The sequence below is a fragment of the Falco naumanni genome, chromosome Z (assembly GCF_017639655.2).
Source record: "Falco naumanni isolate bFalNau1 chromosome Z, bFalNau1.pat, whole genome shotgun sequence".
In the NCBI taxonomy this organism is placed as follows: Eukaryota; Metazoa; Chordata; class Aves; order Falconiformes; family Falconidae; genus Falco; species Falco naumanni.
This window is the reverse complement of record NC_054080.1, coordinates 45,454,607-45,470,914: the sequence shown is the minus strand read 5'-3', so window position 1 is coordinate 45,470,914 and position 16,308 is coordinate 45,454,607. Positions and strand designations below refer to the sequence as shown.

Sequence of the window (16,308 nt, the reverse complement as noted above, 5' to 3'; positions counted from 1 at the left end):
TTCCCCTTCGATTATGGGGGCTGCATTCTTCTCCCTGTCCCTGTATTCCAGCTCAGGGGGCTGGGTACCCCGAGAACAACTGGTCTTACTATTAAAGATTGAGATGAAGAAATCATTAATTACCTCGGCCTTTCCCTCATTCCTTGTCACTGTTTCCCTCGTATCTAATAAATGATGCAGATATTCCTTGGCCCTCCTTTTGTTTCTAATGTATTTATAGAAGCATTTTTTATTGTCTTTTATGGCAGTGACCAGGTAAAGTTCTACTTGGGCTTTGGCCCTTCTAATTTTCTCCCTGCATAATCTGATGACATCTTTGTAGTCCTCCAGAGCTGCTTGTCCCTTCTTCCAAAAGTCATAAACTCTCCATTTTTTTTCCTGAGATCCAGCCAAAGCTTCCTCTTCAGCTGACCTGGTCTTGTTCCCCAAGGGCTTGTTTTTTGGCACACGGGGACAGCCTGCTCCTGCACCTTTACCTTCTTAAAGAATGTCCAGCCTTCCTGGACCACTTGGACCTTCAGGACTGTGTCCGAGGCTCCTAAGCAGGCCCAAGTCGACGCTCCTGAAGTTGAAGGTAGCGGTTCTGCTGAAGCCCCTTCTTCCCTGAGCAGTGAAAACTTCTTATGATTTCGTGATCACTGTGCCTAAGATGGCCTCCAGCCTCCAGAACAGTCCTCTGTTCACGAACAGCAGGTCCAGTGGGGCACCTTCCTTAGTTAACTTCCTGACACAGTTGGTGAGGGAGCCACCTTATACATAGTCCAGGAACCTCCTAGATTGTTTCCTCTCTGCTGCTGCTGTGTTTTATTTCCAGCAGACATCTGGCAAGCTGAAGTCCCCCATGAGAGGAAGGGCTAGTGACTGTGAGACTTCTGCCAGCTGCTTACAGAGTTTTTTGTCTTCCTCTTCATCCTTGTTGGGTGGTGTATAACAGATCCCCACCATGATACCTGCCTTGTTGGTCTTTGCTCTGATTCTTACCCAGAAACACCCAACCCTGTTGTCACCATCATTAAGCTCTAGACAGTCAAAACACTGCCTAATGTACTGGGCTACCCACTGCCTCTCCTTCCTTGCCTACCCCTTCTGAAGAGTTTATAGCCATCCATTGCAGCACTCCAGTTGTGCAAGTCATACTGCCATGTTTCTGTGATGGCAACTATGTTGTAGTTTCCCTGCTGCACAATGCTTCCAGTGCCTCCTGTTTGTGGCTCATTCTGTGTGCATTGGTGTAGATGCACTTTAGTTGGGCTGTTGATCCTGCTACCTTTTGGGGGGAGAAGTTCTCATTCCTCCAGTTCTGTGTTCGTAAAACATCAATAACCCTTGTCTTTGCAGCTGCGTGGATCTCCATTCCCTGCTTCTCCGGAGATAGTAGGCTGAAGGACCTCACTAGCACATTGTCAAACAATGGCATGCTGCCCTCAGGCTTATCTCTAGTGAGCCTGATTTTAGCCCTTTCCCTATTTAAATCTAGTTTAAGGCTTTTTCAGTGAGCCTGGCTAACTCCTGTGCAAAGATCTTTTACTCCATTTGAGACAGGTGTACCCTGTCTGTTCCCAGCAGGCCTGGTGTTGTGTAAACCAACCTGTGATCAAAAACCCCAAAATTCTCCTGGTATTGATCTGCTGGGTCTTCCTGTTTCTTTCCTTATTCTTTCCTTATCATTCCTTGGAACTGGAATAGAGGAGAAGGCTGCTTGGGCTCCTGATCCCTTAACCAGTTGTCCCAAGACCCTGAAGACTGTCTTGATTGCTCTTAGACTTCTTGCAACTTCATTGCTGCTTACCTGAAAAGTCAATAATCAGAGGGCTGTTCCAGGGTAGGAAGCTTTCTCTTCATGTATTTAACCCAGGTCCCAGCAAGGCAACAGGCTTCTGCGTGAGTCTAGGCTGCGTATTGGGTCTTCTGCCCTAGGAGACTGCCTTCTGACGGGAACAATAACCTGTGCCTTTTTCTTTATGGTAGCAGTTTTGACACAGGGCACAGGCTGACTTAACCTTGGCAACACCTCCATACTAGATAAACAATCATCCTTGTTATTGTTTGGTTATACTTACAGAGCCTCATACCTGTTATGCAAGGGCACTTGAGAAGGTGGAGTAATCACAGAGGAGATGCACCTGCTGTGCTGGGCAGGAACTTGTCACTGTTGCCCCCTATCCCTTAAGTCACTGTGTTCGGCCAGGCAGAGAGAGGATAGGGAATTCTATGTATCATGCATCCTGTTGGACCTGTCTCAGGGAAGGTAGGGTGCAGTTCCAGTAGTCTTACTTCTGTCTTGCACTCCCTGATACTCCTCAAGCTACTCACCTCCTCCCAGAGCTCTGTTGCTCAGCGGAGGGGTTCCTCTGGCTGGGTGCATCTCCCACAGGTGTGCTCGCTGTTGCTGTCCTGTACTGGTGGAAGAGCAAGGCACAGCCTGCAGCCTGGCACGTGGGTGGCAACATGTTCCCGCCGGAGTTCTGCCTGAGCAGAAAGTGGAGTTAGTGAGAAACATTGTTGTGTAGATCATAAAAATAATTTGGATTTACAACTGGATCGGTTAACTTTAGTGACTAATTATTTTACCAGCTCTTCTGAATACTGGTCATTTGTAGGCACTTTGTAGAGTTCAGTAATCAATCTGGATGTTGGTTGGGTGCTTGAGACAGCCTTCTAGATCTAATGGAGGAAGTGAAATAGAACAGCCCACCTTATCTACTCCACCATTAGTAAATTTTATCTCAGAATAAGACATAGAAGAATGTTTCAGAATTGGACTCCAGTAGATACTTCTGAGATTTTTTTTTCTGCGATGGACAAGTAATTTTCATAGTGAATGCAACTCTTGGATTGGTTCCTGTCTAATAGAAATTAGAAAGCAAGATGAAGAAATCTGGCCATACAAAAAGACAGAAGTTAAATGCTCTCAGGATACAATTAATAATTCTGTATTCACTTTGATTGATGTATGCTTAAGTGAAATGTAGGTCATTCATTGAATGAGTATGTTTAGTACAAAACAAATAGTCTTTTTCCCTCAGTTATGTACTGGATAAGATCAACTCCCAAGGGGGAAAATGGCATATAAAATTAAACTGTATCTTAATGCAGGTACATTAGCAGACTTAATTAAGGTTACACAGGCAACATTAATTTGGTAAATTCTGAGTTTTCAATCTGTATGTTATTTTTGTAATGTGATTGTAGTTCAGTAGCACTGGAAAAAGACATGCTGTGTCTTGGATACTAGTATGTAAAGCTGTTTGTTTCATGGTTATCCAAAATATTATCTGAGCCTGACAAGAACCGATATGGATCCAAAATATTAGATATTTAAGGATGAGGACAGCCATATTTTATTGGAGATGAACAGCACAGAGGGCACATACCCATACTTCTTTGGTATTTCACACTTGTATTCCACAACTGAGACAAAGGGATAGTGACTGATATTAAAGGAAAGACCTTGAACATAGATCACGAACAGTCCAAATGCCGTCTTCCCTTTTACTCTGTTTGACTAACATGTAACAGGGTAAGACCACAACTAAATTCAAGAGGATTCAAAAATAAATTTCATGTTTCTGAGATGACTAATGCAGTAATATTCTTATATATATATAAACCCCTTAAAGTTACTCTGCTGGTTACAAAGAATTTGAGACTTCATACTTGGGGGTGCAAGTCACTTATTAAAGGAAATTATTCTATACAGTATATAGTACAAAATGTCATGGATTTTTAATTCCTTTTTAATTTTGCTTTTTTCATTGAAAAAGAAATGGAGTTTAATACTTTTTTTTCTCTTTTTTTTTTTTTTTTTATACGGGCTACTAATTTTAAGTAATTAATTCTCTGCTGTGATGTTTGTAAGACACTGTGCCCTTATGAGGACTTAAAAGTTTACTATTTTGTCATGGTAGGATCACGTCTTTATGGAATTAATGCTTTGGGATTTTTGAAATTGATTTATGCTTTTTTTGTGCCTTTTCTTAAGATGAAAAGCAAAAGTCGTTCTGATTTATCAGAACTCAAAGTAGGACAAAGCACTATTGAAGATATAATGTCAAGAGCTTACGACAGTTTTGATATCCAGCTCAGCAGTATACAGTTACTGTACAGCGAACATGGTAAGTATTCATGAAAGTAATTCTTCTGTAATGAGTAGGAATATTTTAGTGGTTATACGCCTTTATATTTTTAACAAAGAAGCAGTGGAGAATCTTTGGAACATACTTCAAGAGCATGTTCTAAATTGAGTGCTATGAACGTGTTACAGATTTCTAAAACATATCTTTAGGCCTTAGATTCCAATCTTAGTTTTTGCTATAAACAAAGTTCAGATAAATCCTTTATTTTTGAAGAGGTCTCATTTGATTTGTTGCATAATAAATATAAAGGTGTAATTTATTCACAGTATTTTCCTTCAGTGCCTTTTCCTTGTTTCCCTCCAAATTCAGAGCAGAATCCGTGAATAATGGTAACTTGATCATTTTTTGAGGGTTAAGATGAGAATCCCTTATTGAAGGGAACTTTCACTAGTAGATTGGGAACTCAAAATATTGAAAGAGTCAGAACCAGAGAAGTCTAAAGCATTTGACTATTAACCCTTTGGTTCCAGAGGGGAATCCAGAGCCTAAACTTCTAGTACCATGTATTTTAAGAGTTGGGCCCTTAGTCTGTAGCATAGATGGGGTAGCTCTTTAGATGTGAACGGTAGAAATTAAGTAGCTCAGCTCTTGTATGTTCCCATGTATTGATAGAACTGTAAAAGAGATCACATCACTTGAATTTTTAACAATATATGCTAATTAATATCAGATACTTTAATTCTGTGATATGTGTAATGGGAAGTAATCTCTTTCAGTGTTTAAAACATAGGTTTTATTTGCTCTTATAGATGAGAACTGGCAAGAGGTTCGGAAGCTGAAATGCTCATCTCAACATATCTTGCAGCCCTTAGACGTGAAAGTGGAATTTAGCAGGGCTATGGTTGTTACAGATGCAAGAATGCCCAAGTATGTGGGTTCTTTCCTATCTTGAAATTTTATGGTAAATGACTTTTTTAGGGGAAGAAAAAAAAATCAGGGATCTAATTATACTTCCGTTATTTTACATTGGCCATGTGTGTGTCTTGGAAGTAAAATACCTTCACTGAGAAAAATAGAGAATAAACTGAAGTAACTGCCATATGTTGAAGAGGTGTTAAAATGTTATGATGTTCTAAAATAAGTATGTATAATATATTTAAGGATTTTTATTGGATATTATTAGCTGTTCTAATTAGGTCCTTCTAGTAGCTGTTCTCATTTTGCAGTTCAAAAATAGTTTTGAACTATTGCAGTTCTCATTGAAAGTACTGATGAGCAAAAAACATGAACTTACAAAGTCTCTTCTATAAACATCACAAATTTATTCTGAAAAGTAATGTGCTATTATACTCCCTTTCACTTAAGTTATTAATAGTGTCATTTTACCTACTAGAGATGACTTTTCAGGGAAACAGCTGCATTGGTTTGCACTTAGGCTTTATTTAGCAAAAAATTTGGTTATGGAAATTATACTCAATCAGAAGAAAATGTATTTTACTATTAATGATGAAATTTTGTTGTTAAAAATCACTGAGTGAAAGTGGCAGATATTACCTTTGCGCTTGATTTGGAAAGTGCATCCTCACTAATGCCTGATAAGGACACTACTACCAAAAAGTCCAGTTGGTTCTGAAGTACTTGTAAACTAGTGTATTAATGCATTACAGGGTAATTTGGTTTATTATGTCATTAATAAGAATCATATTTTTATGCTACAACAAGCTAGTGTATATGCTTACTTCATTTTTAATGCTGTTGGAAATTTAGATTTCAGCTAGGCACTTCAGAAAATTAATGACATAAAAATAGACCTAGGCTATTGCAGAAAATTGTTTAGTACAATCAGAAAAAATCAAGAGGCAGGTTATGAAATAAAACAATTATGAAGAACTTAGGATTTTCTTAGTCAGGAAAAACCTTAAAAATAATACGCATCAGCTGTGCTGTGTATTATGAACACAGATCAATGATTGCATGGTATAATGGTGCCACCTTCTGGAAGGCTGGGAGGCTGCAGTCTGAATTTTGATGGTTGGCTTTACAAAACATCTTACTCTTTTCCTCTGTACTTTTTCTTTGGTGGAGAAAGTGAGATAAGGGAAATACAACTCAAAGGAATCTCTTTTTTTACGTTAGAAGCTCCAAGGAAAGAAAATCAGATTTCATTTCTATGGTCATACAATAAATTGTCTTTTTTTATGTGGGTTTGTAATCAACATCTGCCCAAGTTATGCTAGTATAACATGGGTTAAGGAGTTTCTGCTCTTAATGAGAACACCTGCTGCAGTATTGTACTACTACCTGTCAAACTGTCTTGGCTACCAGCTGTGCTTCTTCTTTTGGCAGTGTATGTGTTTAGACTGATTCTGGGAAGATTTTCCCTAATGGATATTACTTCTGTGTTTCAAATTCTCATACAGTCACTTCACAGCTTGGAGATCAGCTGCTGCTTCTTTTTGAGTACCTGCACTGTCTACAGCTCTTAGGAATGCCATGGACAGCAGTTTAGTACTAGATAAGTTGTATGCCACAGTTAGTTGCTAATCATAACTAATTCTTTAACCTGCAGCAAGAGCAAGTAACCATTTAAAATTTATCATGTTGATACTGTGACTCAACAGCAGCCAAACTTGTTAATTTTTTACCTCCTTTACTCTCCAAATGCTTCCAGTATCTATTCTGTTGATGGTATTACGATATGCTAGAGTCATCTGCCAGTCTTGAAATGGCAGGTGCAGCAGCCTTTTATCTGATGGTGGAGATCTGACCTTTTCTTTAAGGGCTTGCTGCTTTTCCTTCTCACTTTGAGTTTTAAGAAGTCTGGAAATCATGAAATTTGGTATAGTATATATCCAGTTAGGATTGTATGACAAATTTTTACATTTGGTTATGTATTTTCCAAATCAAATGTTCTATTTTCTGTTGGTGTCTAGATCTTACTACTCAAACTCATCATTACTGTCAGTATCAGTGTTGCTTCAAATGCCAAATCTCTAATCACTGCATAATTTCTCTTTTTTAAAAAGAATTTTCAGTTAATGAGTATTTATGAACAAATATTTAAGCTCATGTGATCTCTAGATGAAATTGTACACAAATTATAAAAATTAAGTGATAGCTTTTGTCAGCAAAAATCCTCTAAACTAAATTTTAATAATTACTTGAGTATAGGGTATTATGAATCAGTATTGCTCACCTCAGTTACACGTACATGAGTGTATTTTCAGTATACATGTAGCTGTTCCTTTATATTCCTGTTTTTATAAGTATACTTGCATATAGAGCCAGCATTATATTTTTCCTGCTCTTTTAATTCATATCTGGAACTGTGCTGTGGAATAGCATAGTTTGATTGAGAAAGGTGAGTGGAAAAACATTTGATCTACAGCAAAAACTAGTACCAAAATTGCTTTCTTTAATGTAGTAGGGTTTTATGAGCTAATTCCTTAGTTCAGAGAGCACCTATTATACTAAGTTATCTAAAAAGCAGCTAATTGTGTGGGTGTCTATTTTTTTTTTTTTGACATTTGTACATTGAATCCAATTGAATTCCTTGTGATTTTATTGTTCAAACCCAGTAATGAATTCACCAGGACTTTGTGCTGTCTTTGAGGAAGGCACATTTCTGTACTGCTGCCTTGAAGAGAATACGAATTTGTCTTTCATTTGATGAAGAGCACTGTATCAAGGGCCTTTCACTGTTAACCTGTATTTTCATCTGCTCGTTTCCTAACCCTTAAAACAGGCTTTCACTGTGGTTAGATCTGAGTACCTGCCTTTCTTTCATTTCTAAGAATTGGGTGTAGTGCTCCTTACAGTTTTTTTCACTTGACATTTGGAAGCACTAATATGATTCTGTAGTTTTCTAGCCTGTGTAAATTGTTTTTTTTATGTTTGCTTTATCCTGTGATATGTTTCCCCCACTTCTGAAGGAAGTGGCTGGGAGTCTTCTCATCTGGTTTATGAAGGTGTATGAAGCCAGTAATTAGGATACCAATATTAAGAGAATTCTGCCATATAATTGTGTTCATTTAAGAAAAAAAATATCCAATTTAGAGGAATGTACTTATTTGCAGCTTTTGAGAATGGCATCCTTGACATTTCTTTCTCTTTAATATAACCAGTCTGAACTTCAAAAAAGCTTTTGCGCAGGTTTCCTTATCTATTGAAGTACTTAGCTCCTCCATGACTCGGTCTCTACAGGTTGGGACTAATTTTATTCCACTTCCAGATGTTTTCTGAACCTTTAAAGCTTTTAAGAGTATTTTTGTGAGCCTGTGATTACTTGCAGTTATCTGCCTTGCCTCCGCTAAGCCCTTCCCATGTAACGGCATGGGCTATCTGTTGTACAAACATTCATCAAAAATGTCTTAACAATATACATGAATTTTTTGTAGGGAGGTTTAAGTGCAATGGAAGTGAGAATTGCTGTGTCCTAGATAACTGGAGCACTTAAGCAGAAGATGGACAGGTCCTTTCAGATCCAGAAGCTACACATCTACCCTGACCTTCTCTGTTAAAATAAAAGAACAAGAAAGGAAAAAAAAAGTCTAAATTTATCGCTGACAGAACTGGAATTAAGAGTAGAAGTCAAAAGTAGTTGAGATTTAATTACCTGTGAGAACTTAAGGTTGTGAAGAAGTTCATAAACTGTAGAAAACTAGGTGCTTTAATGTGTACAATTTCATGCTTGACTTGTTCAGGTATGAAGAGCTGTCTTTCCAGTTACTCTTGTAGTTAGTTGAAGGTAATTGAAATTTTAGGGGTTTTGTCCTCATACCTTCTCCATTGTATTATATTCTTTTCCTTTTGATGACTGAGCTGTGAGTTAAGCACAGCAAAACTGGAAGGAAATGGCAGGTCCTGTGCTTTACACCCTATGTGTTTAAGCATCTGCTGTTGCCCACTGTTGGGAGATAGTTGACTTTTTGAACAGACCTCTTAATCTGTTCTAACTAGGTGTTGTAATAAAAGCATAAGCCACTTCTCTCCTTACTTCTGTTCTGCTCAGTTCTGTGAGAAACTGTAATAGGTTTTAGGTCTTTAAAAATCAGTGTTTACATTTGAAGTGATTCTACTTGATATTGGCCATAGCCTATCAGGCTTAAAATATGTCTTACTGCTTTCATTTTTAAAGACTTCCTTTGTTACGTTCTTTATAGCTATGCTATTTATTTCTCTGTTACATATCTAGACTACTGCTAGAGTCAGCTTAAATATATGTAATTTTTAGAACGTATTGTGTATACTTTGCTTGAAGTTTTGGGCTGTAAACATTCTTATGCAAAAAAACCCAACCAAACCAAACCATCTTTTCGTCTGTAAAATACTGTTAAAGGTTCCGTTATGTGATTTATTACAAGTAATTAAATGTGCCAAACAAGGGGGAACAATTTCTCATCAGGAGGAAAATATACCTTATGTAGCCAAATTGGAAGTGGTTATTAGTATTATTTGCAGTCCTGATCTGCAAGACATTGTATCAAATGGAGGTATAAATTACAGGAAGTATAAATTACATTAATAACTGGCTGTTCACTAGTTAAGTAACTTCTGTGTGCAACAGACATTAAATACGTATCTCTCAAAACACAATGGTTAGATGAGTAGTTTTCTGACTAGGAAGACTTGTGTGTTTTCAGAAGGAAATTATGTAAAGTTTGAATAAAATAGTTTAAAGATAACTGTGTTTACAAAACAGGTTCAAACTTTCTGGACAGCTGCCTTTACTTTCTATCCAAATATCAGACCAGAAGCTGACAAGTATCTTGGAGCTAATCGACAGCATTCCTAAACCAGAAAGTGCTCCTGCTACCGGTTCTCCTCCAAAACTAACTGAGGTAAGGCTTTTAAAAAATATCAGAAAAAACTCTTTTTGCTTTTAGTGTTGCAGTTTTGAACGGAGCACAAGGAAGTGGAGAACAAGCATGTCCTTAGTACTTCTTGAAAAACTTAACTAATTCTCTAAAGCTATAGAAATTTTGCTTGTGATCTAGTTTATTGTGATCTTTGGCTGAAAATTATGAAATAGTTGTTCAGTGGCTGAATTTAAAATGCTTCCTCCCCTTCCCCCGCCCCAGCCCCGCAAACTTCTGCTAGTCTGGGAATTACTTTGTAGTTCATAGTAATTGTGGTTAACAAACTTTTGTTGAGGATTTGTTTAATTGTACCTTCAAATTTACATATATATCAGTGCTGCAGAGTTTGGGTTCAGCTGTTTTTCTTTTAGCAAAGGGAAGGTTGACACTTCGGAATTTTTAGAATTTAAATGGTATGTGGATTTTAGATAGGAGTTTAACTTTCAAAAATGAAACAAAAAATATCCGCTAGCTGTGGCTGTGTTGGCTAAACAGCATCTGACTGGAAAAAGTGGAAGCTTCATTTCATCTGACTTAACTGCTCATCACAGCTTCTCTTCAGTCAGTTACACAGCATACCTGAGTGGGCAGCAGTTGTCTTGCATGTCTTAAGGTTTATGGGTGTGGAGTGCATTCTCCCCCTACTTGCCCACCCCCTTTCCTTAGTTAAAACTGGTGCAGGTCACTATTTTATGCCATTTTGAGGACTGAGGACTGCCACTTTGTTCTTATTACTACTGAAAAGTGGTCTTTACCTGTTGATATGAGCTGTTCTTAACGAAACTAGGAAATGAACTCTTGAGTTGCAAATGTTAAACACCACTCTAGTCTGCATGATCTGGCTATGTTCTATGTATCTTTAAAGCAGTCCTATCATTTGAACATATGTGAAATCTCAAAGTTAAAGACATAATTGGGCTATCCATTTGTCGTTTGCAAATACTTCTAATTATCTGTTATTTAATCTTTTGTGTACTTGATTCTAAAGGAATAATGGTTCTGTGTTTTTTTAAAAAGATTATTTAATTATTATCTTTGCGTATTTGTACAAAGTATTCTGCCCTGTTTCTGATGGCTGTTGCTTCAGTTTTGGTGGCATTTTCTGTGGTTTATGTTAGCATAATATTAAATAACAGTAAATGCACACAACTAGACATGCATACCTATTGAAAGTATGTATAGAATGAAGATAGTTTCCCTTCAACATGTAATTCCTGCTACGTCTTTAGTGGTGACATTAAAATTGTAACTAGTTCTGCCCTGACATGCTCTTTCAGTCTTCATATACTAACGGTGTCCCTGAGCTAAAAGCCACCCTAGTTTCTGTTTTGTGCAACTAATCACAGACTTCCTTCAAGAATAAGTGATGGGATTTTAGTTTTAAATAAATAAAATGTGTACACATATGATGATTATCCTGTACTTTATAACATTACTTATATTTGAATTTAATTTTAGACTTCAACTATTTCATTTAAAATATTTCAAGTGCCTTTGTGCTTAGTATTACCTGTATACTACTTGTGATGCTCAAGATGAGGTGAGGGAAGACAGCCAGTGTGAATGTATTTGCATTATATGCAGCATCCGTATTAAAGCCTATGGTTAAACTTGTCTGCTTAAGCTTCCATCTACTATAGAGCTTGACAGACTCAAATTGCTGGTATTAAGTTCAGTTAATTTGAATTAATTTGCTGCTTTGTTGGTGGCAGATACACTCCCATGCTTTTATCCTTGTAGCTGACATTGTTCTGAGCTGTGTTGCCATCACATCACTTCTGAACCTAAAAGGATGTGAATCCCTTTTTCAGAGCTTCCCATGTCAACTTTGTTTTGAGTTAGTGGAGGAATTGTTCTTGAGCTGCAAAAATGGAAGACTGTTCAGAGCAGATCCTTCTAGGTTTTTGCACTCTGTACTTTCTTGTGCTTCAGTAGAAGAAGGCTGGCCACTTCAGTGTGGAAGACTTTGCTTCTTGTGATTTGGTACTGTGAAGTAAATTCTCACAGTTTCTTCTCATTGTAGTCTTAGAATGTGAAAGTGTTATGTATGAGACACTTTCACTGTTAAAAGACTCTTAGAGACTTGTATCTACTAGTCATAGACATGGATATATTCAGTAAGGTTGAATTATGTGGCTGGAGGCAGAAAAGAGACTATTGAAATGTGGAGGGTGAGATAAATCGAGCCTTGGAAGCTATGTTCAGAGGTGCATGTTTCTTTGCTGGAATAATGCTTAGATTTCTGGAAGACACTCTCAGTTTCTGAATGATTGTCTGAGGCTGGGCTTTCAAAGTAGCAACATCGGGGTGGGTAGGGAGAACTACTGTTTGCACAAGTCCAGAGCCAAAGACATTCAAGAAGAAAGACATACAGACAATGCGCATCTCTCTCCTTCCTTTAGTACTCTGTGCAAGGCACATGTATACTAAATATGCACATGGAACATGAAGGCAATAGTTCTGTACAAACTCAGACCACTGGGACTACTTTCTAAGGCTTGATGGGAAATCTGGCTTTAGTGAATAAACCATTTGGTTACCTCCACTAGGAGAATTTAATTCTGTCATATGTGATACCACATGGAATAAGGATTCTTTTCCTTTTATCTGCTGTAGTGGCAAAGCAGTGACATTTTATGAATTTTCAGTTACGTCTCTGGGTTGTGCATAACCACATCTCACAAATGAAGACACTGCTAGCATCTGGTTTTCAACAGGGCTCAGTGCCGGGTCCTGCCCTTGTGTCACAGCAGCCCCACACAGCGCTACAGGCTGGGGCAGAGCGGCTGGAAAGGGCCTGGTGGGAAAGGGCCTGGGGGTGCTGGTCCACAGCCGGCTGGGCGTGAGCCAGCAGTGTGCCCAGGTGGCCAAGGCGGCCAGCAGCACCCTGGCTGGTACCAGACACGGTGTGGCCAGCAGGACCAGGGCAGCGATGGTCCCCCTGTACTGGGCACTGGTGAGGCCGCACCTCGAACGCTGTGTTCAGGTTTGGGCCCCTCGCTGCAAGAGGGACGCTGAGGTGCTGCAGCGTGGCCAGAGCGGGCAGCGAGGCTGGTGCAGGGTCTGGGGCACAAGGCTGACGGGGAGCGGCTGAGGGAACGGGGGCGGTTTAGCCTGGAGAGGAGGAGACTCAAGGGGGGGACCTTACTGCTCTCTACAGGTACCTGAAAGGAGGCTGTAGCCAGGTAGGTGTTCATCTCTTCCCCACCCCACCCCTCAAGTAAAAAGCAATAGGACAAGAGAAGATGGCCTCAAGTTGTGCCAGGGGAGGCTTAGATTGGAAATCAGGAAAAATTTCCATCACTGAAAGGGTGGTGAAGCATTGGTACAGGCTGCCCAGGGAAGTGGTTGAGTCACGTTTCCTGGAGCTATTTAAAAAATCCGTAGATGTGGTGCTTACAGGCATGGTTTAAGCGTTAGGCTTGGTAGTGTTAGAATAACAATTGGACTTGATGCTGTGAAAAGTCTTTTCCAACTTATGATTCCAACAATGATTCTGTGATTCTGTGAAATTTAGGAAGAATTCTGTGTGCTCTTATGTCTTCTCTGATGTCTTTTTTCCTTTTCCCCACCTGTCACTAGTATCATGTGACTTTTATAAAGAACAGTTCAACTTTTACTCTTCTGTGAAGTTGCCATACTGCAGCCCTGTGAGGGACTAGGTTTTGTCTTCCCTGAGTTTTCATATGATGTGCTTTTTCTGGCCATCTTTTCATCTGTGAAGTTGGATGTTTGAATGTCTGCACAGTGTTTCCTAATGTATTTTCTCTGTAGCTAAATGAATGTGTAGTACCTGCTGTTTCTACCTGATTTAGGCCTCATGTCTCTCCATGCTTTTAATTTTAGTAATGCAAGTGTTGAAATGCAATGATTTGTATTTAAAATAATACCAGTTTCCTTAAGTCGTAAAACTTCCGTGGAGCACATGGGCGTGCAGTAGCATGCATGACCAGTGAATTCTTGTAAAAAAATTTGAATTTGTTATCTCCTGTTTCAGGCTGCAGTATCCCCTGTACTGTCAGCACCACATTTATCACAAGGTGTGTTTCCTGTGTTGGATCTTCATTCGTTTGCTGAGTCAGGTAATACGATCTATTTTGAAGTCTGATTTGATAAACAGATCAAGTCAAGTTTCTGAGTTTGTTGAATTTGGTTCCTTTGGAGTAAGTCACCATTTCTGGCTTTGTTTCAAGTTCCTGAAGGTTGAGTAATGTTATGTTCTGCACAGCTTATTACAATTCACTTTGTACAAAATATTTGTGTCTTTTCTCACAGCAGTAGAATTCTGTATGCTTGTTCTTGCCCTTCCCTTTCTGAAGGCAAAGCAGTAAAATGTTTATTTGGTAGGATGTCTTTGCATATGTTTCTACAAATCTCTATTCAGAACATCTGAAGTAGTATGTATGTCATCTTTTGCTTCAGTATGTACTTAGTCCTCTGATGGTTTTGGATATTTTTTCTACTGTAAAGGATTTCTCCTCTGCTTAGCTGGATTTATTTAAATTAACAAAATACTGAAATAATGACTGCTAGAAACTACTGTGTTATTATAGATAAATACCATTTCAACTTCTGCAGGATCAAACAGAAGAATGTCTGTGAAGAAGCTAGTCGTGTTTAATACTGCCTTGCTGTTCAGACAGCTTAGCTAGATTGTAACATTCCATCTAGTAGTTAATGTTTGAAAAATAATCAACTATATAGGTGTTATTTCAGTGTCAGTCACCTTTGTCATGATTAAACGGGAGAAATAGAGAGCAGTACCTCTTCTCTCGCAAGTTAATGATATATGTGGTTTGTAAACACTAGCAAAATTATTAGTGAACTTAATTTTTACATGTACTCTATCACTTTAAATTCAGTGTGTCTGCACTATGTATAGAAATACATATTTGTGCATTTTCATCTATTTTTTGTATTAGTTCCTTTAAGTGCCCCAAGGTAGAGAGAATGTGTCTTTCAGTTCTCAAACATTAGGGTGAGGTGAGAGTGAACAGTGGCAACAATGAATTTGAGAGAGTACTAACTAGACTTTAGATTGAATCAAGTCTGGGTTTTAATTTATACTATACAATACAGCTGTGTAATCATTTTAATGGATTCATGTTATTTCTCTGTTTTCACCCCCCAGGCTCAAAGGTGCTTTTAAGCCTTAGAAAATACCTCTTTATGTCACTTCAGTTTTGTCAGAAGAAAGATATGTTACCTTTAACTTCACTGTTTATGGTTTTTAGGTGAAGGAAAAGAGCTGTGTAAGATGGTGCAATTAGTTTGTCTTTGTCATGCTTCTGTAGTAATGTCAGGTGGTTTAAAAGCTTGATAGTCCTTAGGTGTCTCTCCTGAAATGGGAGATCCTTAACAGGGAGAGATCCACAGTAGTGTTGCTGATAGTAAGGCAAAGGCATCTGTACGGTCATCAACATTCAGTCCAGCAGAAGAGTTGGTTATTAAGCTATGAGTTCACACTGAATGCAAGATGAGCCACAGTTTGTACTGTCTTTTTCACAGCCAATAGTGAGAGAATGCTGATGGACTTAGTTGATGAGAAATGATGTATGATGATGTGGTGGCAGGAGCTGTAGGTGTCATAAAAAGTTGTGGAGGTAGGAGCAGAGGTAATTATAGGAACAGACATTGTTGGTTGCTAGTTATCAGCTAGGTAATCTTTCCATACTTGCACATTTAAGTTCTTATAGATTAAGGCTAAAAATTCTAGGTCCTAGTACTGCAAAAAAATATTGGCTGTCTAAAATGTGTATGTAATATTGTTGTGAACTAATCCTTAGAATCAGAAGAAGAATTTTATGATGCTCTAAGCAGTCCTGTGGAAGACGTGCCATTTTTTGAAGCCCCATCTGGTTCCCTCAAGCGAGCTAGCAGTACAAGGCGAAAAAAGCTATCTAAACAAGAATCATTGAAAAATATGACAGAATTCCAGCTGAGGTTTGAAGTAGCTGAGGTAAATTTACTTTATTTTTATTTCTCTGAAGCACATCTGAACTGTAACCTTTCCTTTTATTGTGCTCATGAATCCATGTCTGCAGGAGTATTGATCCCTGTTTCTTGCTGGAACTATTCTGTACAGTTTTTTTTTCAAGTCACAGTTGTGCTTCTGCATCCTTGTTGTCACTGAAACGCTCTGATTTATCCACTTTATTTCCCAGCTTAATTTATCACTGTATTTCCTTTACATAAGAATCACTCAAAGAACAAGTTATGTAGTTGTTCTGTCTTAAGATATAGCATTTGACAACTTTTTTCCACGTACTGCTGTGGTCACTGGAAAAACTTCATTAATGTTTCCTCTTGTACCCTGTTTTTCTGCTCCAGATTTTCCCAGACTGTTAGCCTTACACCTAAATCTATAACTTGTT

General features: G+C 38.4%; 1 protein-coding gene across 5 annotated transcripts in view; it reads left to right on the top strand.

The window, feature by feature from the left end:
* Positions 1-16,308, top strand: part of VPS13A (vacuolar protein sorting 13 homolog A) — a 112,561-nt gene that overhangs the window by 28,858 nt on the left and 67,395 nt on the right. For all 5 annotated transcript variants that reach the window (XM_040579143.1, XM_040579142.1, XM_040579146.1 and 2 more), the window contains exons 21-25: positions 3,983-4,115; positions 4,886-5,003; positions 9,778-9,916; positions 13,932-14,016; positions 15,721-15,893. In XM_040579143.1, coding sequence (XP_040435077.1) covers positions 3,983-4,115; positions 4,886-5,003; positions 9,778-9,916; positions 13,932-14,016; positions 15,721-15,893 — 648 coding nt within the window. The remainder of the gene's footprint in view (positions 1-3,982; positions 4,116-4,885; positions 5,004-9,777; positions 9,917-13,931; positions 14,017-15,720; positions 15,894-16,308) is intronic.